The sequence below is a fragment of the Carassius gibelio genome, chromosome B2 (assembly GCF_023724105.1).
Source record: "Carassius gibelio isolate Cgi1373 ecotype wild population from Czech Republic chromosome B2, carGib1.2-hapl.c, whole genome shotgun sequence".
Taxonomy (NCBI): Eukaryota; Metazoa; Chordata; class Actinopteri; order Cypriniformes; family Cyprinidae; genus Carassius; species Carassius gibelio.
The window spans coordinates 24,928,600-24,953,659 of NC_068397.1; the positions used below are offsets into that span (position 1 = coordinate 24,928,600).

Consider the following 25,060-nt stretch of genomic DNA (forward strand, 5'->3'; position numbering starts at 1 on the left):
ATCTAAAGACAAAAAGGGCTGAACTGCTACTGAGTGGTCCAAAGTTATGTCCTCTGATGAAAGTAAATTTTGCATTTCCTTTGGAAATCAGGGCCCCAGAGTCTGGAGGAAGAAAGGACAGGCACACAGTTCATGTTGCTTGAGGTCCAGTTTAAAGTTTCCACAATCAGTGATGGTTTGGGTCGCCATATCATTTGCTGGTGTTGGTCCACTGTGTTTTCTGAGGTCCAAGGTCAATGCAGCGTATACCAGGAAATTTTAGAGCACTTCATTCTTCCTGCTGCTGACCAACTTTATGGAGATGCAGATTTCATTTTCCAACAGGACTTAGCACCTGCACACAGTGTCAAAGCTTCCAGTACCTGGTTTAAGGACCATGGTATCCCTGTTCTTAATTGGCCAGCAAACTTGCCGGACCTTAACCCCATAGAAAATCTATAGGGTATTGTGAAGAGGAAGATGAGATATGTCAGACCCAACAATCTATCAGAATCTATCAGAGCAACCTGGGCTCTCATAACACCTGAACAGTGCCACAGACTGATCGACTCCATGCCACACCGCATTGCTGCAGTAATTCTGGCAAAAGGAGCCCCAACTAAGTATTCAGTGCTGTACATGCTCATACTTTTCACGTTTATACTTTTCAGTTCACCAAGATTTCTAAAAATCCTTTCTTTGTATCATCAAATCATAAAAAAAAATAATAATCACCAAAATTAAAAGAAATAAACATTTGGAATATATCCCTCTGTCTGTAATGAATGAATATAATATACAAGTTTAACTTTTTAAATGGAATTAGTGAAATAAATAAACTTTTTGATGATATTCCAATTATATGACCAGCGCCTGTATATCGTCTGCACTAATATTGTAATTGTTGTTTTAACGATGTGCGAAAAATATTAGTATTTTGACAAAAACCCATGTGTGTGTGTGTGTGTGTATATATATATATATATATATATATATATATATATATATATATAGCCTATATGTTTTTAAAAAATTAGTATTCAACATTTTATGTCTTATATATATATCAAAACATAATTTCTGCTTTGGTAACTGCAGGCTCTTTCCACCTCTGAGAGTAGCTGAACAAAGAGCTGAACAGTGAAGAGTTGTCTTTGAAGTGGCCTAAAGATTTAGAAAAGGAACAGGTTTTACTTGAAATTCAGCCAGACAGAAAACACATTAAACTCTGATGTAATTTAATTTTAGAACAGGAACACAGACTTCAAGGCTTATTTTAACAAAATGATGGCTTTACAAAAACACATTAAAAGTAAGACAATAAATATGAGAAAATATGATGAATGTGAAAATTATGGTCCTATGATTAATATTTTTCTAACTGTAACGTTAAACCAACCCAAGTACAGTAATTACTTTTCAACTTGTTATGCTTGAACTTTTCAAATTTTATGCTTAAGCTTTGGAAATGTATATTTCCTATGCTTAATCAGGCTTATTATTTTGCATTTTAGGCTCATTTTGACCACCATGTATGGACTTTCTCACTATCTGCGCGCGATCAACAAGTATATAGCTCGCAGCGCCCTCTGCTGGTTAAAATAACAATCATATCACGATTGCTAGTTGGCTGCTCGGGCTTTTACTTTTATTTGCGTGTTGTTTTTAACGTGGTGTAAAACGGGGACACACTAAAAACCGGGACAGTCCACGGAAAACGGTACGTCTGGTCACCTGAACCCAGGGTCTATGTTTAGCGGTTTCTGTTTAACGGGTGATTTCTGGGAAGAAGCTTGTGCAGCCGTTATTTCAGTGAATTGAAGCAGCATACTTTCACTTTCACTCTCGGTGTAGGGAGTGTATGGCAAATATCTTAGGAACAAAGACACAAATATAAGACGGGAGGAGCCTCGGAACATCGGGTTTGTGCGGTTCTAAATTTAAGAACCATGTATGCTTTCTGCTGTTCAACCAAGTCGCTTTGCTAACGATAGGCTATAATCAGCTTCTTTGCCTGTCAGTTATGTATTCAAATTTAAATGTAATTTTATATATGTTTTTATGTTTCTGTATGTAATTCTGAAATTACTGGCTATTGACGTTGTTGTGCTTTGTTGTTTTCTTTTGCAGAGTCATGGCGTGTGGCAGGCTCATGTCCGCTCCGGTGTGTCTCATTGAAAATGATGAAAATGGGCAGCTGCATGTGAGAAAAGAGGCCAAAGACATTCTGGATGGGATCAAGGAGCCGGTGGTGGTGGTGTCTGTGGTGGGACTCTACCGTACGGGCAAATCTTACCTCATGAACCGCCTGGCAGGACAACAGTCCGGTGAGAGAAAATGCTTGAAGTCATTCTTATGTGCGGTAACTGTTACATGCTATTATAATGAGGTTATGAGGTTATTATTAACTGAATAAAGTCAAACCAAATATTATTCAGACAGACACCAGATGTAGCCTATTTTATTTAAATAGTTGTTTACTTGTGGATGCGACACAAGTAAAAAAAAAAAAAAGATTTTGACGTGTATCAGCAGAGATTGGTCACATGTGAAGACAGTTGCAGGCACTCGATTAAAGCTCAAAGATGTATTTGGTACCCTACTCCCTGTTCGTCTCCTTATTTGAAACTACACGCACTGTGCAATAAAATAATTAAACAAAGAATACATTGTGTCCGAAGAAAAGTAAATGAACATTTTACAGGAGTTCCAGCTACGCATATGAACTGGGAATCGTTTAATTTACCGAATGCATGGCGTAAATTGAGACAGCACGCAGAGCTCGTGTTCGCGGGTTCATTAAAAAAGCTGAAGTTGAAAAGTGCAGTTATTTGTTCCTGTGGTTAGGATAAAAAGTGAAGCATGTGATACCCAAAACGAATATTTTTTCGCCACATGTCAGTTTCATGAGCGAGTACAAGGAGCCTACGAAGGTTTGGAGCAATTAGTGACCGAACTAAGACTATTACTGAAAGACTGCTTATGCAGACAGCGAGGAAATGGTTAGACATAGCATCGTATTTGGCATTCACTCTCCGCGAGTGCGAGAGAAGCTGTTGAACGTTAACGCTAGACAATGCCATAGATGTATAGAGTGAGAATCATGCCAAAACCTCACACACACACACACACACACACACACACACGAGACGTAGATAGCTCAGCTGAAAACATTTGCAGGGGCGTGTCTAGAGCATTTTCAGTGGGGGGGCCATGCTGGGGCACTGCCTCCTAATGGGGTGGCCGCCAGTGGCCAAAAAAAAAAAAGCGAAATTCTACAGTGTATTACGTATATCCTATTGATTTTATTATTATTATTAACTTGAATAAGTTACTTGTAAACAAATGCAGTAATAAAGCACATTTTTGATTAATTTAGTTTTTGTCATCCCATATATTTATTTATTTATTTTTTTCATTGAAAGAAACTCCCTATATCTTTACTTCTTTTCATGGCTTGCCACTGCTCTCTTCCCTGCCTTCAAAAGAAACACTTATGTGTGTCTATTTTTCTCAATCTCAAAAAAAAAAAAAAAAAAAAATGAAATGCACAGAATGCATCCACAACATTTCATGTGTAAATGGTTAAGTTAGGCCTGACAATTTAACTGACTCTCTAACTGACTTACTCTCATGCATTAACAAGTAACGTGTCACCAGACAATTATTATTATGGAACATTCTGTGCATATTGTCATTTGGTGCAATCTTGCTATATGTGGTCACTGTCACAAAATAAACTGATACAAAATATGCAAATCAACATGACTGTTTATTGTTTGATAGCCCCCCAGCGTATTTTACTTTTATTGTGTTTTATTAAACTTGACTGAACGTTCGATTGAAATCAACCACGACCAACGCGAGCAGAGCCTGACTGGGTAAAAACATTGATCTGAGAAAACCATACAAACATTTTAAACCATACTTAAAGGTTACCTACCAGCTCTTTTGCTTTGTTTGGTGCCTTGTGATGTGTCGTTCTTGAACGACGAATCTTTAATGTGACTAGGGAAGAACGAGTCGTCTCTATGACGGCGACATCACTTTGATTGTTTTTTTTTTTTTTTTTTTTTTTTTTTACAGTGGATTCTAATCTTCAAAAATGACCGTGTTGTATGATTTATGTCTTTTGAGTTCACTCTTCAGATTAGACTATAGAACTGTAGTGTTACTTGTTTAGGATTCAAAATGTTGTTTGCTTTTAATTTATGTCATTATGTCCTTTTTGAGCAAGCATCTTATACATATATTATTAAAAATGGATTAAAAATTAAACTAGGCTATGAATACTTGGATTATTATATTATTATATAGCCTAGTGTTTATTTACTGATAGACAGTCAAAAAGACAAATTAATCAATATTTTATTTATAAAAAGGTTTTATTTATTTATAAAATAATAACACCACAGATCCTCAAGAAACATTAACAAAAACACAGTGACAGAAATGTCAGAAATAGCGCATGGGTCTGTCACGTGATTAAGGAATAATTTGAACCCGAAGACTTGTCAGACACGAGGTGAGTTAATCACAGACTGAAGACCCAGGTCAAGAATTAATTAATTAAGTCCAATATCGCGACGAGCGTTGTTTCTCTGAAGACGCTGCACTTCTTTGAATCGCGAACTTCACCAATCACAAGACATCTTATAGGGGGGGCACCTGGGGTGGCCAATCGAATTTCAGGGGGGGCCGGTGCCCCCCCTGGCCACCACGTAGACCCGCCCCTGAACATTTGCAAACAGCGCATACAGCCGTGCACGCTGTCATCACTCAGAAAGAGGGAAGGCTGGAATGAAAGCTTCACGTCTGAGCAGCAATGACGTTGTTGTTACTGTGGTAACCAGGTTCACGGTCCGTCTGAGAAATGCCCTGTTAAAGGTTAACAACGTGGCAAATGCAGAATACGCAATCACTTGGCGAAAGTAGTCGTTCTGCTTTACAAAAATGTTCTTGCCGTGCATATACAAGCACAGATAAACTGATAAACTTTTACATAGTCAGCACGCAAGCACCGCCTACATAAGGTCTCAAAGCATGCCTAGACCTGGATTTAATTAAACTAGTGCTCTCTGTAAATGCACTTAAAGAGGACAAATCCATCCTGGAGAAATACGTTGATGTTTTTGATGGCATTGGATTATTTCCAGGGGAGTGCACAGTTCGTTTAAAGCCCGATGCAACTCCAGTTGTTTATCCAGTTGGACCTACAGGGCAGACTGAAAGAAGAGGAGACGAGAGAAGCAGTCATAGCAAAGATAATGAGCCCACCTGGTTAAATGCAATTGTAGTCACGGAAAAACAGAACTGGGTCTTCTTTTTGCCATAATTTCGGCTCAGGACGAAATCCTCCAATGTTCTTGAACATCAAAACACCTGCGTACTCAAATTCTAAAGCTTGGAAGAGCAAGGATAATTCTTTTTATATAACTCTCAATTGGATTCATCTGAAAGAAGAAAGTCATAGACACCTAAAAGATGATTTGAGGGTGAGGGAAACATGGGCTAATTGTCATTTTTGGTTGAGCCAACCCTTTAAGCATTGCTGGGTAATTGTTTGATGTTATCTAATTATGCACTTTAATTTAACAGCTGACAGCTATTCAGCCTAATTCATTACATACCTTTTTATCAAAGTTATCTGACATTATCAAGATTAATTTATTCTGACACAGTTTAACTATGAGTTCTTGTCATATTTTATTACCATTTTCAAAACTATAGCGAATAAACTGTGATAAAATAGTTTTGGTATGTGCAAAACAGTACTATAATGCGATAATTTCATACATGTAAACAATAAATATCAATTGATAATATAGCAAAAGTTTAAATATTAATAAAGTGTCTTTTTGTGCTCATTTTGTGCTCTAAAACTAATTTACTGAAAAGATGTCTTTAAATTAAAATGTCTTTAGATTTTTATGGGGTAAAGTAAACATAGTATAGCTATCCTGAGATGGTAATGTAGAAAAAAAGTTTTAATTATATGTGTACTCAGTAAATATTTCTCTCATTAAAAATATTTTACACACAAAGACACAAATGATAGATACACTTAAAAGAAACGTGATGTTTACAGTCATGCACAGTCTTCAGTCATAACAACTGCCCAATAAAACCTGGAGTGGTTGAGATTACATAAGGCAGTGAATAATACTGTATCTCAGTAACTCATTATCTGTCATTGCCGCTCACAGAAACATGACTGAGCACTTCAGTAATGGCATCGGTAACTAAAAACTTATGAATGATGCTGCATTTTCACCATTAAATAGTGATGTTTGTCCGAGGTAACTGGCATATTTGTCAAACCATTGATTAAAAAAAATAAGCACACAGCTAGAAGGCTGAAATCATTCAGCAGTTTTTGCATCATTGTTATCATTATTCCTTAAAGAGAGCAAGAAATAGAGAAAATAATATTTATATTCTGAAAATGTTTGTCAGGTTATGTTACCTAACATGCAGGAAACCATATTATGTGGTTCGCAATCGCATGTGACAATCATGAAAGAGGAAATTATGTCACAGAGAAGATATCACAGAGTCAGTATTCTTAGAAACAGTATGTTTTTCAGAGAAAACCAACGTGAATACAAAGATAATATTTTTTTCAATTTTGGATTTGCATCTAGACTTTATTTAAAAGATAATCTGAAATCTGAATAAATAAGCTTTCACTTGTTGTATGGTTTGTTAGGACAGAACAATATAAAATTATGATAAAACTATGAAAATCTGAGAAAATAGCCTTTACAGTTGTCCAAATGAAGTTCTTAGCAATATATATTACTAATAACAAATTAAGTTTTGATATATTTATGTTTTGATATATCAAAAATATCTTTACTATATATCCTAATGATTTTTGGCATAAAATAATTTTTATTAAATTTTGACCCATATCATGTATTGTTGGCTATTGCTATTACCTGTGCTACTTAGGACTGGTTTGGTTGTCCAGGGTCACATATGTCATTGACTTTAATAATTTGATTGTCTCAGGCTTTGCTCTCGGCAGCACCATTGAATCAAAAACCAAAGGCATCTGGATGTGGTGTGTCCCTCACCCTAATAACAAAGGACACACTCTTGTGCTGCTGGATACAGAGGGACTTGGAGACGTGGAGAAGGTGAGTAGGAAAATCACAAAGCATCTTTAGCAATGTTATCTCTATATAGCAGTAACATCTGCCGTCACCTTATGCTTTCACTGTCATTTAATTAATCACAAGATGAGAAGATTCACTGCACAGAATTATTTGCTATTAAATATAAATAAGTGGCCAGTTACTGACACTCACAAATTTTACTATTTCAGGGGGATGAGAAACATGACACATGGATCTTCTGTCTGGCTGTTCTTCTCAGCAGCACTCTAGTGTACAACAGCTTAGGAGTCATTGATAACACGGCACTGGAAAAGCTGCAGTATCCTTCTCTCTCTCTCTCACACACACACACACACACATAGAGTATATGATGTAAACAGAGTTTGCAGTTAATGAACACAGTTAATAAATGGAACCAGTATTATTCTTCCTGAACAGTGCTGAATGTAGCTATGTTACAGAGCTTACAGAGAACATTCGTGTGAAGGCAAAAGAGGGTCAACATGAGGAAGAGTCGGCTGATTTCATGAGAGTTTTTCCATCGTTTGTGTGGGCTGTTCGTGACTTTACTTTGGAACTGAAAAGGGGAGATGAACTAATAACATCAGATGAGTATCTGGAGGGCGCATTGAAACCCAAAACAGGTGAGATAAAGTGTTGACATTAAACAAATACACAACATATTCTATTACTAACAGGTATATATGCTCTCACAGACAATTTTTGTCATGTTGAAAAACATCAGTCATTAGACAAAAATGCAGAAATAACAAGCTTTCAAAACTTATTTCTCACATTCTAACTATTGGAGCTAAGCCACTGCTGAAATAAAAGAAAACGGCAACCTTGAAAGCTCAAAAGTGCAAATCAACCTACAAATGGCCTACTAAAACAGGATAGAAAAATGTATTTTAACATTGCAAAAATAGCAGTTTATATAGCAGTTTCGTATAACATAAAAGTGTCCATTACATACAGTAAATTAGCAATCAAAATATAATATATTCAATATATGTTATGATTTCATAATTATCTTATTTTAGGTTGTTCACCTCAGACTGTGCGGTATAACCTGCCCCGTAATTGTTTGCGGCAATTCTTTGCGGTGAGGAAGTGCTTTGTCTTCCCTCGACCTGCTAGCACGCCAAACATGAGGCGAATGGAGCAGCTGAATGAGGAAGAACTGGAGTCAGAGTTTCTTGAGCAGGCAAACACCTTCTGCTGTTACATCTACAACAATGCACAACCAAAAACAGTCACTGGAGGCTGTACAATTACTGGAACAGGTGTGTGCCTTCACAAAATCCCTTAAAGAGAAAAAGTTTGCCAGCTCTGATTCTCTTCTGAGATCCAATGATTAGTGGACTGTGTATAAAAGAGCATACAGTTGACTGAACTATGGAGTTGTGTTTCCTGACAGCTCTGGGTAATCTTGCTGAGGTTTATGTTGAGGCGATTCGCAGCGGGAAGGTTCCCTGTCTGGAGAACGCAGTGGTGTCTCTGGCTAAGATCCAGAATGTCCGTGCAGTGGAGGAGGCCCTGCAGCTCTACATGACAGAGATGTTCAACATGCTTCAGCTTCCAATGCACCCAGAAGAGCTGTCTGACATCCACACAGATGCAGAGAAGAAGGCAATTGAAGTTTTCATCACCTTGTCCTTCAATGACAATGACAAGACATACCATCAAGAGCTCATGGTAAAGTACCTTCTAAATACAGACCAAAAAAAACTAGGGAAAAACAGGGAAACTACTTAGATCAACTTGAAACTCTAATTGAAATCTGAACTATACTGTGTCTTAGAAAATCATTTTTACCTTTCTATCAGTTGATAATGCTTGAACTGAACTGGACACATTCATTACAAAATGCTGTGACCATTTCTCAACAGAAACTTCAAAAAGAACTGTCAGAAACATCCTTTTCTTTTGCAACAAATTTGCATTATGTAAAAAAATGCATGCACAAATGCACACAAGAAAATTGCAGCCTGTTGTTTTAAAAAATTTCATTTAAAAGAACTTAATAGTCAATATTACAGAACTTAATAGTCAGATTACATATAATGCATTTTTGTGTAGTGCAATGAAAACATTTAATTAAAGTATTTAAATTCATGAACCTTTATAACTTCTACTACTCTTGTATTGATGATGGTGATTCAAGTAATGGAGATTCACTCGGTGTACAATATTCTGTCTTCTTCTCATGATTTAGGGGAAGATTCATAATGAATATCAAGATATGTGCCAGCAGAATCTTGAAGCGTCTCGCATGCAGTGTGAGGAGATTCTGCATGAGGTGTTTGATAAGCTGGATAAAAGCATTTCTAACGGATCATACTTAAAACCTGGAGGATATCAACAGTACAGGGACACTCTCAGTCATCTGACCAGTGACTACAGAGCAAGAACGCACTCACAAATAATGGTACAGTTCAAACATGCAGGCTTTGCTCACATTTAATTGTTCCGGAAGAGGTCAAAACAACATCTAGCAGCTCTTATTATTTAATGCTGACGTGGTAACAGTCATGAAACTAAAACGTATAAATCTGTGTGCTGTTGTTATTTTCCTTAAGGCACAAAACAAACATTTCTGAAGGATGTTCACATTTCTTTTTATATGAAAAAAAAAGACGTTTGTAATGATTTGGGCTGTCAAACTTGAAACCTTGAAAAAAAAAAAAAACAGCCTTAACACCAGCATGATTGACTAATGGACTGATTTGCTTTATTTCAAGTTATCTGATGAGTCTATGATATTGCTTCAGAAGATAACTGATATAGAACCAGGGCTCTAGACTAACTTTTTGCACTGGTTGCACTTTTTTTCTTAGGTGCACCTGTACAAAAGCTTTCACCCAAAATTAGTACAAAAGTTGTCACCCAAAATTTCGACCGCATCGCATTTAACACCGCATTTTTACAAGTTAACTTTTTTTTTAAGCACAATTCTACAAGAAAGGTAACTGACTGAAAAAGTGTTGGTGCTTAAAATGCTTCACTGAGCTGAAATTTTAACTTAAAACATCTCAAGATAAATGAAATAAAAAGAAAATCTAAATTACTGTAAGCTTCGAACTGAACATTGTCTTTTGGACTATCCTCCATTGCAGTCACATGCCCCTCAGATGGCCAACTCCTGTAGTTTGGCCTTCTTGATCTTTGGCATTGGCTAAACCAGCTGGTCACACTCTAGCATCAAAAAAATCTTCCAAACTTGGCCCCTCTACACTGATTCTTATCAGATCTTCCACTGTGCCTGAATGAAGGAATGCTCTATTGTCTGATTTAAACAGCAAAACAGTCCCTAAACGGCTTATACTACTGTTTCAGCTATTAAAATAGCTTTTAATAATATATATATATTTTTTTTTTACTTAATTTAGAAAAACGTTTAGAGCTGTTTTTGTTTGTTAAATATAAGTTTTAGTTTGTTTGTTTTTTAAATAAAGACAAAGCGGCAGACAGTGAACCTATGTTTGATAAATTTAGCCCTCTCAAATAATCACGACTTGCCTTAAATAAAATCTATAGATATAAAACTGTTTAAACATACAACAATGTTTAAACGTTAAACCTAGATAAATGCGAGCTATATCCAATAGTTTGTGCGGAGATGCTTCAGGACATGGAGACGCAAGCATGATCACTTGCATCTTTTTCAGTAGATAATGCCATCATTGTTGCTCATAAGAGTAATACATCATTCATAACGGCAAAGGGTCTACTTTTATTTGTGTACACTCACAATATCAAAAAAACGCTGTGCTTTTATAAAATAAAGAAAACAAACATAATGTGCTTTCTGCCGTCTTTCTGCCTGTCTTTAACAGGAGTACACAAATGAACCGAAACTCAGTGAAAACATTCCTCACAGACATAAGTATATCTATAGAAAACTTTAAATGACTACTTAACAAAATGAAACTAATCGAAAACAAAAACTCTTTCATTTTAATTATAATCCATGAAGATGCACTTCTCTTTAAAGGCACGTCCAATGAGGAGGTAACAAGTCAGGCTCAGCAACCGCATCCTTGCAACACTGACTCAGAAAACACTAGTTTATTAGTAAATAATTCAAATATCTCCTTACGATTTCCCCTGTCACATTTATTGTAATTACTTTTGCCGGTGCCTTGCGGCCTATTGGGTGTATTTGAACGGAGAACTGTTCAGCTGCGCTGCTGCTGTGTGACACTAAACACTTTAGAGCTGCTCTTGACAGTCGCAGTAGCATGGTCTCTTGTTGTTTCCACCAGCACGGCAATTTTTTTCATCACTAATGATGGATGTCTAAACTATAAAAGTATTTTTTCCCTTCGAAAGGCTGGTTGCACCGGCCCGACCTCTGTACTTCAGAGCCCTGAGTACACATGTAATCTGGGCAACTTTTATGGTTCTTTTAAATGCTTTCATTTTCAAGCTTGAAAGCCATGGTAACTACAAACTGTAATTTTATGGAAAATAGTAGCATCAACATTCCTTATGGGAAAATTAACACCATGTTGGTTTATCATAAGATAAGGGTGAGTAAATGATAAAGTTTATATATTTGGGAAAACCCTTTAAGTATGATTTGTTGCAATCACAACAAAACTCCCAATTATATTTTAAATGATTAGAAATGTATTTTCCCTCACAGTGTGAAGAAGTGTTGAGTACATATTTGAGAGCAAAAGAAGATGCTGGAAATATGATTCTACAAGCTGACCAATCTCTCAGTAAGGTGGAACAGGAGAATGAGGGTATCTATCATATTATTTATCTATCATTCAAGGCTTCTAATGATATACAAGACAGTACAAGGACATAAATGAGAGCACAGAAGAATGCTAGTTAGCAGTGTTGGGCAAGTTACTTTTAAAAAGTAATTAGTTACAGTTACTAGTTACTTCTTCCAAAAAGTAACTAAATTAGTAACTCAGTTACAAATTTTTAAAGTAACTAGTTACTTAAGAAAGTAACTATTGCGTTACTTTCAAGTAAAATTAAATTTTAAATGCTCAAACGTGACCCCACCTCTACCCCTCTTTAAAGGAACTTAAAATACATGTGCATGTTCAATTATTTATGATAAATCTGAATATTATAATGAAATGGACACTTAATACAATACATTATTAACAGAAACATGAAACATTGTACACACATCTAAAAAAAAAGTTGCTGTGGGACAAAGTGAGACTAGCCTCCAATCAAATGGCATGTATGTAGATATTATGTTTATATAGTGGATCAATGCAAATAACACGATAGATTTTTGGGAACTTTTGATATTTCCTTTTATTGTTTCTTTAATTTCTTGAAGGAAAAAGTAATGTATATACTTCTATTTAGAGAAGGCTACTTTTGGATTATTTGGGCTCGTCGCCATACCTGTCTCTCGTTGACTGACTGGCTTGTGTTGTTCGTTGTGTGTCCTGTCCTGTCCGATGATGGGTCGTTCGCGAATGAGCGTTAGTGATGATGGATCGACTCGTTCGCGAATGAGCTTTTGATGAGTCGTTCGCGATTCGCGAATGAGCCGACTCTAAGAGCCGGCTTTTTTAGTTGAACTTCGGGAGCTGGCTCGCATATCTGAAGAGCCAACTCTATTTTTTCAAATTTAGCCTATAGAAATTAAATAATTATGTAATAAAAATTGAAATATTATAGTCAAAGTCATTTAAAGAGCCGTTTGTGAGCCAAAGAGCCGGCTCTTTTCAGTGAGCTGAGTCAAAAGAGCCGAATTCCCAACACTACTATGCGTGCTTTCGAAAACCCGCCCAACTCTACCTCTGATTGGCTTACAATGAAATTTTACTCTACCTCAGCCAATCGTCAGCATTTATGCGCTTGTCTCGTGCTCTGCCCACTAACCAAGGAAGAACAGTAAAAAAAAGTATTTGCCTCTCGCTCAGAGATCTAGTTGGTCTGATGAAAAAAAAAAACAGCTTCATCATCAGTTATAGTAACGCGCCGCATTTTTTGGCAGTAACGGTAACGGCGTTATTAAGATGAGAAGAGTAATCAATTAGATTACTCGTTACTGGAAAAAGTAATGCCGTTAGTAACGCCGTTATTTATAACGCCGTTATTCCCATCACTGCTAGTTAGTTCATCTAAAAATGAAAATTAGCCAATAAATTACTCACTCTTAAGTTGTCCTAGGTGTATAAGACTTTCTTCTTTCAGACGAATCCAGTCGGAGTTATATAAAAAATCGTTTTTGATCTTCAGAGCTGTTAAATGGCAGTCAGCAGGTGTTGCAGTGCATCAGTCCAAAAGAAGTAAAATAAAAAGCACCCATCCTTAATAAAAATTCTCTCACATGGCTCCGGGGGGTTACAAAAGTCGTCCTGTAGCAAATTGATGCATTTTGTAAGAAAAATAAACATATTTAAAACATAATAATCGACACCCGCTGAGTGCCATTAAACTGCTTGAAAGATCAAAAACAATTTTTGATATAACTCCGACTGGATTCGTCTGAAAGAAGAAAGTAATATACACCTTGGACAACTTAAGAGTGAGTAATTTATGGGCTAATTTTCATTTTTGGGTAACCTAACCATTTAATATACTGTTTAGTAGCTGTACATTAGGATTTCATTACTAAATACCTGTTTTTGTATATAGTCTAAACCTATGCCTTTTAAAAAAAGAAAAACATGGAAAGTGAAAGTGACGTGACATGTTTTTCAATACAGTGCAAAGACTGAAGAATGAAATTCTTGAGCAGCGGCAAAAAGGTCTAGAGGAACAGAACCAGTTACAGGAGCAAGCATTTAAAGACATGCAGAGAACCCATGATGAGCATGTGAAGCAGATCTTTCATCAGATGGAGAGAGAGCAGGAAAGGATCATCAGAGACAATGAACGAGTCCTGGAAGCTAAATTGAAGGTGAAGCGGAATAGAAAAAAAGAAAAAGAAATCAGAAAATAAATGTTTAATGCTGTGCTTAAAGGAGTACATAAAGTCTGTAATACCAATAGAATCTGTAAATGTTTGGCTTGTTAGAATTAATTGCTTAATACTCTAGGTTTATTGTAATGTACTGTTTTTGGAATAGAAATGTAACACTGTTTATGGTCAAGTTTATGAGTAGACTTTCTAAATTCAGTTGTCGTTTGTTTTGCAGGAAAGAGAAGCTCTTCTACAGCAGGGCTTTCAGCAGGAGGCTGCCAGGATGCAGCGTGAGATTGACAGCCTAAAATCAGACATGAATAAACAGGAAACGTCCCAACCCTCCACGGTGAGCAAGGTTATGGATGGTATCGGCACCGCAGCAACTTTTTTGTTGCCAGGTTTCATTCCTAAATTAGCTGGCATTGGTCTGTCCATGTTTTCAAAACTGTTTTGAAAATGGACATATATTATTGACATACTTAACATATACGTACATACATGCATGTAGTTTATTCTCATATTATACGCCGTATTAATTGATAAGGAAACTAAATTTGTTATAAGCTATGAACAAAGCTTTTGTTATCAGAGTGACTGCTGTCTTCCACGTAGTGTTAAAACGATTTACAAAATCAGTGTTTCCTTATGTAAATCTTCCTGAGAACCTTCCAGTTAAAAGCCCTTACTTGTGGCTAAATTATGGCTGATGTCTATGTCCAGTAACAGCTTTGACATCAAACAATAGTGTGGTACTTTCTTTGTGTTTAAAGGTTTAGCTTAGATGTCGGATGTTCTTAAACTGAGTTAGAGTGTATTCACTTTTTTTTGTTTGCTTGTAATTATATGGGGGGGGGGGGAAATCCTTATTGGCTAAATGTGGTGACTGAATTTTCTTTGAAATATAATAAAATTTCCTTTTGATTGAGGCTGATTGTGTCTTTGGCATTGAGTGTATATTTATATTGAAATAAACCTCTGAAGAAATGTTAAGCTTGAAGCTTGTCTGTTTCTTAACATGGCTGTACATTCCTGATTGAAGGGGCTCAAAATAAAATAAAAATATCTACTTGGTTTATCTACTGCAAGGAGTGAAATTATTTCCATATGAAATTAACTCATCATGAAACCAAAACTCAGGAACTCTCGCAATGCAAATGCCATGCCAGAAAACAATGGGCTTTGATTTCCTCATGAAGTTAATCATTCAGGAACTCTTATCAGATAGAAACACCTAGAGACCATTTGCTCTTCGGATCCTTCACCTTCACATGTTCCATAATTTTAAAGGTTTATGTGTGTATATGTCTTGAATGGAACACTTGGCTGTTTAGGAAACCATTTCCAGGAGCAAGGTTGCCACACAGCTAAAATGTGATTCACAGTTGCATTATCTTTTCTAAATTGGCTTCTAATCGTTTTATTATGTAATTGGCATGATACAGTTTTACCTGACTAATAATAATAAAATTTTCTATTCGAACTCTCCTGAACTCATCACAAATAGTAGGAGGCTAACTGTGAGGAGGCTTTTGTTACCGCAAATTTACAGCCAGGATGGGTCAAACTGAAGGCTCATGAATGATAAGAGCAGTAGGGTTGTCAGCGGAGACCTTCTGATTTCTGTCTATCACTGATGTTATATATACATATACACACACACACACACACACACACGTGGGGCCCATATGGGTTACAAATGGGCTACAGGGGTACATAGTGGGCATAGGCTCAAAAAAAGTCGACAAATATTGGTAGTCACGGGTCGCGTATTTTTTGGGGATTGTTTCTAAAGTGTAGTTGCTTATTTGGGCTTGTTCCCAGCTCCGTAATAAGTTATCAAGCAGATATTTTCTTTATGTTACTTAAACGTTTTTTCCATAGACAGTAAAGGAAATGGACACAGCGACCCCATTGGTTTCAACCATAGACAGTAAAAGAAATGGACACAGCGACCCCATTGGAACTCAATTGAGACAAATGAAGCCCAGTTTTAGCGTTTTTTAGCACTTCCGTTTCTGACGCGCAGACTCAAACGAAGCTTGACGACGTCAGCAACCTGTCTGCCAGATGTAAATCTTCTAAGTGGCTGTGCGTGCAAACTGCCATCGTTAATCTTGCAGAGACGGCGAGCTTGAGCGGGGAGTTCTTTGTCGTGAGTGAGCAGGAGTAAGTATTCTGATTCATTATTTTGTATAGTATTTTAAAATGTAACGCCAGTACGCCATATTAAGTTAATTGCCTGCGAGCTTCTCCACCTGTCTGTACGGTAATGCGACAGAGAGCCGAGTGGTTATGACGCAATCGTTAGCCTATTTTTTACAAAAACTGTTTATACGGGGCCATAATGTAACATAGAAGGTAATGGAGCCCTTTATACATTGTCGTGTATCTTTAGAAATAAATAATGGACAAACAGAGTCTTTAAACGCCTCAGATGTAAAGTTATTCGCTGTCAAAGTGACGCCAAAATGAATGGGAGTCAATGGGAATGCTAACGCAAGTGAAGTTCTGCTAAAAGATGGCAGCCCCCACCCGACTTCAACTTCCGGTCGAGTTCCTTGCCCCTTGGTTTCAACGGAGAAAATGAAGTAAATTAGAAGCTCTCGCTTCCTGGGGGTCGGGCGTACTCAAAACAGACTCAAACTGAGCTTGATTACGTAGATGTCACATGAGCAACCTGTGAGTCTCCTAATCGCTGTGCCAAGAGAAATCTGAATCACCCACCGAATCTTGCAGAGAAGGCGAGCGTTAACAGGAGCAAATTTTGGTAAGTATTCTGATTAATTATCTCCCTTCACTTTATATCTCCACGTTCTTCCGATTGCCTCATAGACAGTAAAAGATTGCCTACTAGCTTTTCCTCCTGTCCATACGCTAATTTCTCTACTGTGCGACAGAGATTCGACTGGTTATGACGCAACCGTTAGCCTATTTTTTTTACAAAAACTGCTTCTAAGGGACTATACGTAAGATACAACGTAATGGATCCTTTTATAAATTTTCGTGTTTCTGTAGAAATAATTAATGGACAAATGGAGTTTTTAAACGCCTCAGATGTAAAGTTGGAATGGAATGGAATGCTAACAGCAGGTGGGGGTCTGCTAGCCAATGGCGGCGCCCAGGGGTGCTTAAAAAAATATGAAACCCTGCCCCCCTGGTTTTTTCCCACCCACATCCTGCTTCTAATTGGCTCTGACCGAGATGGCAACCAGTACTAGCGAATCAGAGGCAGAGCAGGGTCAATCATCATTTTGGCAATCTGTCCATATGGATGTAAATTGACAATCTGTACCTAAAGTTTAAAATTCGTCCCCACAAATTGAAAACTGTGAACACGGTTTATTTATTTTTCTCTTCCCAGAATTCGGGGGGTTCCATAGAAAAAGTCGCTTGTTTTGGGCTTGTTTTTATAGGCCTTGTTGCTTATTTGTTTTACGAGATCTGTCAACACTGCTCACTGTCTGTCATTCAGCTGTAATCTTTCGGATTCGAAATATCTGCACACGCAGCACATTTTGAAGGGCAAGATAGGTAAAAGTCTTAAGATTTAAATTATAAAGATTTAATGGGAACACAAACTTTAAAAAGACAAGAATGATTCTAAAATGTTTTACCATTTGTGTGATATAACGTGATATTTAGCCCCTAAAATGCGAATTTCTGCCAAGGCAACCATGCCATAAAACGTATATTTAACCCGGAAAGCAATTTTTATCGGGGAACCTCCCGGAAACGCGATTGGGCTAGTTTTGGACTAGTTTTGAGAAGCAACTGGGCAGGATTTGTTGTGAAAACCTGGCAACCCTGATCTGAACGCACGTGCTGGAGATATACTTCTAATTACAGGAGCATCTTTACTGACGAGATGCGCATGAAAATTGCGTAGTGTAGTAGTATACAAATCTACCTGCTTCTGCTTGCTCCAGCTCCTACTAGACAACCTACTATATCCAATGGGATTTGGAAAATCCATAGGCAAAAATGGTAAAGAAACTCCCATTACCAGCAACATAGTGCACACTTTTATTACACGGTATATATTACATTAAGTAAGAATTAGAACACTACTCGTTAACAAACAAAAAACAGTCTCAATGAAAAAATACATTGTGTCTTGTAAGCTATATGGATATATCAATCTGTGATGCAGCAGTGATTTGCATGGAAAGGGTCATTTTACTTTGAGTCTTTGCATCATCACTCTGTAATTAAGGAAAGTTGGAAGGATTTCTGCCACAGCTCCTAAAATGGGCTTCACATATTCCTGCATAAAACCACCAGAACTTTCTTTTTCTTTTTTTAGATTTGTTATCTCTTCATTCAGGAGATCAGCTTTCTCCTTCATGTCTTTCTTTATCATCTCCTCCCTCTCCATCATCTTGCTCTCAATGGCTCGGTCCATCTCCTGCTGCTGCTGCTGCAGCTCCTGGTTGAACTTCTCCTGCATCTGCTTTATTTGGTCCTGCTGCCGCTCTTTCTCTGCCTGCATCATTCGTTCACTCTCAATGCGTTTCTCCTCTTGCTCTTTCAACTGCTGTTTCAGTAGAGCATTCCTTTCCTGTTCCTCTGTAAGTCAACACAGAAAACAAAAAATATGTGAAATATGTTACTACCAAACCTCCACCTGAACTCCAAGATGACTTAAACATGCTCTTTGAGTAACAATTTGGGCTTTATTCAATTAAAAATGCTCCAGGATGAAATTAAGTGTAATGAATTACAAGTATTCATTAGGTTGGTAATGATTTACCTTCCATATTTCTGTCTTTTTCAGTGAGTTTTGTGTCCATGTAGAGGATGCTGTTTGCTTCTGGTCCTCGCTCATTCAGAAACTCATTCAGCACAGCCTCAGCCTGCATATTAACATACATGATTAACTTTCACTGTATAGATAGCTCATCATGTATATTCAAAGCATAATTTCACAAAAACACAGTCCTCACCGATACACCTTTGTTGGGTTCTCTGCGGTACTGTTCAACAATGGCGTCTCTGTCTCTGCAGTAGAGTTCATATCCTCCAGACTTACTATACTCTCCATCCTGCAGCCGTTTATTCATGTCAGAGAACAGATTCTTCAGCAGATCTCTGCACTTTCTCTCTGATGCCATCTCATTCTCTTGCAGCAGGCATACAAAGTCCATGTCTATGTCTTCCTAAACGTACATAAAAACAGATACATGCATCACATATACAAGCTTGAAAAAGTCTACTATACTACCATAGCTGAATTACAGTTTAAGGAATGACCATCTGTGCACCTCTTCAGATTCCATAAAATAATAAATAAATAAAAATTCCTTGCACACATAAGAGTGATATATATACAATACTATCTAACTAACTATGTATCATTTAAAATAATGCACAATGAAACAAGTCTTTGGAAATTAACGTTTTATTCAGATAACAGCAGCATTATTGTGAGAGGTGCATTTGAAACTTACCCTCAGTTTGTTCACATATTCGCCTTTTTCATCTTTAAAGGAACGTTTCATAAACTCAGCGGTGGCCAGACTGCTGAACTTCTGATGCTCTGAGGTAATGTCAATCACACTTATCGGGAACTTGTTCTTCACCTGGAAAGAAATAGCAGCATGCTTCATCACTATGGCTGTAATAATTCTGTTCAGTTTCAAATAATTAAAGCTGTGGTAGGTAACTTTTGATGCTTTAGCGGTTAATAAACAGAACTGCTTGCGTCTTCCGGAAGAACATCGTAGCTGGAACTACTTCTCTCTGTTTATGTCTATGAAGAATCACAAAGGTACTGGGTTACTCCGCCGCGGTACCCCCGAAGCAATCTAAAATAGTCTGAATATAAACCCTTATTATAGGTGCACCCTAGTGATTCAGGACAAGCTAAAAACACGGTTTGGAAAATGGATTCATGGTGTACTCGCTTATTATTTCCCTTTTTATACGTTTTGAACACAAACAAAGTTACGGACCACAGCTCTGATTGGTTGTTTTTTACCGGGAGCGATGGAGTTTCTGCAAATGGCAATAGGACCACTGGGAGGAGCCAGAGGAGCTTGATTTTTTCAAAGATTATCTGTCTCATATTCTACTGTCAGGACATAATGACAGGTTTAACAAATACGTAAAATATATATTTTTACAAAAGTTACCTACTGCAGCTTTAATAACTGAAAATTATAATTTTATAATAAATATCATATCAGCAGCAAAAACAAAAAACAAAAAAACACACAATGGAAAAACTCAAACAGGATGCTCAACAAGAAAATACTGATCATGAAAATAGAAAAAAGTTGGCACACCTAGTCTCCAAAAATACAAAAATGTAACTAACACATACTGTAGGTGACACTTCAAGCACGTGGATGATCAGTCTGATAAAGAGCCTGCATGCTAGAAATGTCAAATATGTGATAGTCTGTTATTTCATTTGTGGAGCCTGGGTGTGCTGTCTTTTTTCTGTTTTCTTGCTGAATATTATCACATTAAATGGTTTACAAGATGATGCTCTTAAACTAATGCCTGACCAAGTGATCATATGTGTATAATTTAATTTAATGTCATATTAAAATTAAATAACAGCTGCTTCCAAAATACACATCTTTTAACTAAAAACCCCACTAAAGCCATGCTAAAACAACTTTAGATAAACTTTAGAGAGTAACTGCACTGAGTGAATATACAATATTACAATATTACAACATAATGTGTAATAGTGAATATATGAGATAATGTGTCATACCTTTTCCATCCCAGTCTGATATGTTTTTAAAGCTTCTTGAACAGCTGTCTTGTTCTCTAGATTCGCAAGAGCAACAACTGCATTTTCCAGACAGGGCACCTTACCACTTTTGATTGTGTCTACATAAATCTCAGCCAGATGTCCGAGCACTGACAACACACACAAACACATAAACAGATTTTACTTGCAATTATAAAACCATATGGGTCTGAACACAACATTTTTTCTCAATATTAAACTGGTAAAACACTCACATTTGCCAGTAACTCTGTGTCCTCCTTTCACTGTTTTCACGACACTATTGTGAAAGATGTGGTCACAAAAACGCCTCGTGGCCTGTAGAAAATCAGGTACAAGGTCCTGTTCTTTCAAGCTTTCTAAGCATGCCATATTTTGAGGTGAGGCTGGAGAAGGGAACACAAAACACTTCCTGGGGGACGGGAAGTAGTTTCGGATGCACTGACGAGGCAGGTTGTAGTCACTGACTTTCTTGTTAATACCTTTTAGAAAAAAAATAAATTTAGCAAATTGCAGTAATTATTCTAGCAATGTTTAAGTCTCTCTTAAATACCTTTTTTGAGCTTAAGAGCAAACTCAAGGTAATCGTCCTCAGTCACCCTCTTTCCTTCAATTTCCAATTCCAAGGTGAAATCTCTCACAACCCAGGTGAATGATGGGAAAAACTGCACAAACTTACAATCCTCTTCTTCCTCCTCATCAGCTGCTGCTTCTGTCGATCTGATCTTGATCTGCTCAGTGAGTTCAACAACATAGCTGCAGCACATTAAGAAATAACATCTTCTAAAGTGTATGCTTGCATGTGAAAGAGGAAGTGGGTTATTTGGTTAAAGGATACTGCAGCTTTTCCACTGCAGAGTTATCAATAGTGCCATGGCTGTTGTACACCAATGTGCTGCTGAGCAGAACAGCCAGACAGAAGATCCAGCTGTCATTCTTAGAGTCTCCCTGAAACACACAGAGTCTTCAGACAAAATCATCCACAACATATATCAACAAGACTGAGTCTACAACTTTATTCTTGTCCTCACTTTGGCCACGTCACCAAGTCCCTCTGTATCCAGCAGCACTAGAGTGTGTCCTTCTTTTTTGGGATGAGGGACACACCACATCCAGATGCCTTTGGTCTTTGACTCAATAGTATTACCGAGAGCAAAGCCTGAGTCAACCATGTTTTTTATTATTATAATTGCATGTAGCTAATATGTACACATTAAACTGGCATGTATAGACAGTGCTCTCACCGGACTGTTGTCCAGCCAGGCGGTTCATGAGGTAAGACTTCCCCGTACGGTAGAGTCCCACCACAGACACCACCACCACCGGCTCATTGATCCTGCTCAGGAACTCAACAGCGTCCTTACAGACAGAGAGTGATCCGTTCACATTCTCCACCAAACATATGGGTGAAGACATTAGTCCGGCTTTAGACATGCTGGCTCTCTCTAGCTCTTCCTTTTTGCTAAAGGAAAAAAATATTTGGTTACTGCAAACAGAATATTGTAAACAATAATGTATAAAAACCTCCACTACATACAACAAAACAACTAATTCTTCACCGACACTGACTTCACAGAAATCTATTATTAACTTCCAAAAAACTGTATAAAATGATCACTGATAGGCAACTGTCATTATCGTCCCTAAACAGGTAAATGATACAGTATTTTTACGGTGAAGTTATGCAACTCACACATTCAGCATGAGAGTTTGATTAACAGACGATCTGAACAAACATAACACCAAATCAACCATCTTGTCCAACAGAAATCAGACAGGAGAGTGGATTAAAGGGGTCGTATGATGCAATTTCAAGTTTTCCTTTCTCTTTGGAGTGTAACGAGCTGATTGTGCATAGATAAGATCCCTGAAGTTCCAAAGACTAAAGTCTCAAAACCAAAGAGATATTCTTTCTCAAAGTTAAGACTCTGCCACGCTCTCCTAAAATAGTTAATTCAAACACGGCCCTTTAAGTCTACGTCACTATGTGGATATTAGGTATGTAACAATTCATCGATATTAAATCCATGCTTTGTTCTTAAAATGTAAGCAAACTAATAATAAATCTAATACTGTCAAAGAAAAAATACAAGTGCTCACTGCTCCTGACTAAATAACCATTGCAACATCAAACATTATTAATCTATTTAATTTATACAGTGAAGACTGAGCAGTTATTTTACTTTTGATTAGACTTACATTTCTGTAGCTTACCTGAACATTTATTTTAGATTGAGCTGAAAAACCTGAAAAGCACTCTTTATTGAACTTGTGTCTTTGTTGTCCTGTATTTATTTTCTGCTATTGCTATTGTTAAATTGATCGATATACTCCTGTATCGAATAGAATCGTAATCGTATCATACATTTTTTATAGATATCGAAAAATATTGTATCGATGGTTATGAAAATCGATATTGTAAAGTATCGTGACGAACCATTTGATTTACACCCCTAGTGGATATATTTGTGTAATACCGCCCAAATGTTCACACAAAGAAAGAAGGCATGGTTTCAGACACCGCAGTTAGTGTTGAAGCAGCCATGTCAGGGAGATGCTTTGTGTATCTAGGCAAAAGCACTTAATTTGGCCTTCTGAAAGTAGATGCATTTAAGGAAGCTTTAAGAACAGAAAAGCAACGCATTTTATGGACAATCGTTTCGTGAACCTAGGAGCAGAGTTTTGCGCGTCGTGTATGTATGCGTGAGTGTGTGCGTGAGGGGCAGAGATGTATAAAGTATTAGAGAACCATACTTGAGTAAAAGTACAAGTGCTCTATCAAAAAACTGACTTGAGTAGAAGTTGAAGTGCTCTTTAAGCACCACACTTAAGTAGAAGTACTAAAGTATTCAACATTTTTTGTACTTAAGTATTGCAAGTAGTCTATTTTAAAATTTACTACTCAAGTACTGAAAGTAAAAGTACAAGTATTGTGTTATGTAGTTATTAAAGAGAGTAGTCAAAAGTTTGAACATATTGTTTTTTATTATTTCTAATGATTAACCTAAAGGACAATCGCAATTCCTTTGGCTGTAACTTTTTGTATTATTAGTTATTAATTATGTCATTAATAACTTACCCTCATGTTGTTTCAAACCTGTAAGACCTCCGTTTATTTTTGGAACACAGTTTAAGATATTTTAGATTTAGTCCGAGAGCTCTCAGTCCCTTCATTGAAGCTGTGTGTACTGTATACTGTCCTTGTCCAGAAAGGTAAGAAAAACACCATCAAAGTAGTCCATGGGACATCAGAGGGTCAGTTATAATTTTTTGAAGCATCGAAAATACATTTTGGTCCAAAAATAGCAAAAACTACGACTTTATTCAGCATTGTCTTCTCTTCCGTGTCTGTTGTTAGACAGTTCAAAACAAAGCAGTTTGTGATATCCGGTTCGCGAACGAATCATTCGATGTAACCGGATATTTTTGAAACAGTTCACCAAATCGAACTGAATCGTTTTAAATGGTTTGCGTCTCCAGTACGCATTAATCCACAAATGACTTAAGCTGTTAACTTGTTTAATATGACTGACACTCCCTCTGAGTTAAAACAAACCAATATCCCGGAGTAATTCATATACTCAAACAGTACACTGACTGAACTGATGTGAAGAGAGAACTGAAGATGAACACCGAGCCGAGCCAAGATAACGAACAGACTGACTCGTTCACGAGTCAAGAACCGATTCGAGAACCGAGGAGCTGATAATACTGTGCACATTTGATTCAGCATGAAGCAAACCGACACACAGAGCGTCTGAACTGAACTGATTCTTTTGGTGATTGATTCTGGACTGATTCTGTGCTAATGTTATTGTTATGAGCCCAGGTAAACCGAAGGCTTGCAGTCAACGGCAATGACGCCATTACGTCGAGCGCAAAAGAACCGGTGAAACGTTTTCTTCAACCGGTTTATTGAATCGAACTGACAGAAAGAACTACTGGTGATCCGAGAACTGATGCAACCGGTTCTTGACTCGCTAACGAGTCATTATCTGGCTCGGCTCGGTGTTCATCTCTCTCTTCACCGCAGTTCAGTCAGCACGCGCAGTCTCGCTTGATTCGCTCAATGATGTGCCAGCTTCATCAAACCTGCCATCTACAGTTCTGGCAGTGGTAATGTTTGTAATGGAATGATTCGTAACATTTTTATAATTGTAATGAGTAACGATGCAGCACATAAAAAATATATCGGAGTAGAAGTATTAAACTCATCGAAAATATGTAGTGAAGTAAAAGTGGAAGTAGGAGAAAAAAACAATACTCTAGTAAAGTACAGATACTGCCTTTTAGTACTTAAGTACAGTAGTGAAGTCGTTC

The 25,060-nt window shown here is 37.2% G+C and overlaps 2 protein-coding genes across 9 annotated transcripts in view; one reads left to right on the forward strand and one right to left on the reverse strand.

Annotated features, from left to right (window-relative positions):
* The first annotated feature begins 1,562 nt into the window (after positions 1-1,562).
* On the forward strand, positions 1,563-14,837 carry LOC127950493 (guanylate-binding protein 1). Of its 4 annotated transcripts, none has more exons than XM_052547590.1 (11): positions 1,563-1,699; positions 2,110-2,306; positions 6,994-7,121; positions 7,310-7,419; positions 7,551-7,744; positions 8,144-8,386; positions 8,521-8,798; positions 9,319-9,531; positions 11,752-11,854; positions 13,799-13,992; positions 14,231-14,837. In XM_052547590.1, exons 2-11 carry the CDS (start codon positions 2,114-2,116, stop codon positions 14,450-14,452), a joined length of 1,878 nt encoding a protein of 625 aa, XP_052403550.1. In that variant the 5' UTR covers positions 1,563-1,699; positions 2,110-2,113; the 3' UTR covers positions 14,453-14,837. The 4 variants fall into 4 exon arrangements, with proteins under 4 accessions (XP_052403550.1, XP_052403552.1, XP_052403553.1 ...); XM_052547592.1 differs by lacking the exon at positions 1,563-1,699 and adding an exon at positions 1,736-1,901; XM_052547589.1 differs by lacking the exon at positions 1,563-1,699 and adding an exon at positions 1,753-1,995.
* A 3,160-nt stretch (positions 14,838-17,997) lies between these two features.
* The window catches only part of LOC127950495 (guanylate-binding protein 1-like), a 54,142-nt gene continuing 47,079 nt past the window's right edge, over positions 17,998-25,060 (reverse strand). For 3 of the 5 annotated variants that reach the window (XM_052547599.1, XM_052547600.1, XM_052547602.1), the window contains exons 2-11: positions 21,985-22,202; positions 21,772-21,899; positions 21,579-21,688; positions 21,294-21,496; positions 20,977-21,222; positions 20,723-20,871; positions 19,446-19,577; positions 18,942-19,154; positions 18,749-18,851; positions 17,998-18,564 (exon numbers count right to left, since the gene is read on the reverse strand). In XM_052547599.1, the coding sequence (XP_052403559.1) occupies positions 18,170-18,564; positions 18,749-18,851; positions 18,942-19,154; positions 19,446-19,577; positions 20,723-20,871; positions 20,977-21,222; positions 21,294-21,496; positions 21,579-21,688; positions 21,772-21,899; positions 21,985-22,174 (1,869 nt within the window). In that variant the 5' untranslated portion in view covers positions 22,175-22,202 and the 3' untranslated portion in view covers positions 17,998-18,169. The remainder of the gene's footprint in view (positions 18,565-18,748; positions 18,852-18,941; positions 19,155-19,445; positions 19,578-20,722; positions 20,872-20,976; positions 21,223-21,293; positions 21,497-21,578; positions 21,689-21,771; positions 21,900-21,984; positions 22,203-25,060) is intronic. The other 2 variants (XM_052547598.1, XM_052547597.1) reach the window with 2 other exon arrangements.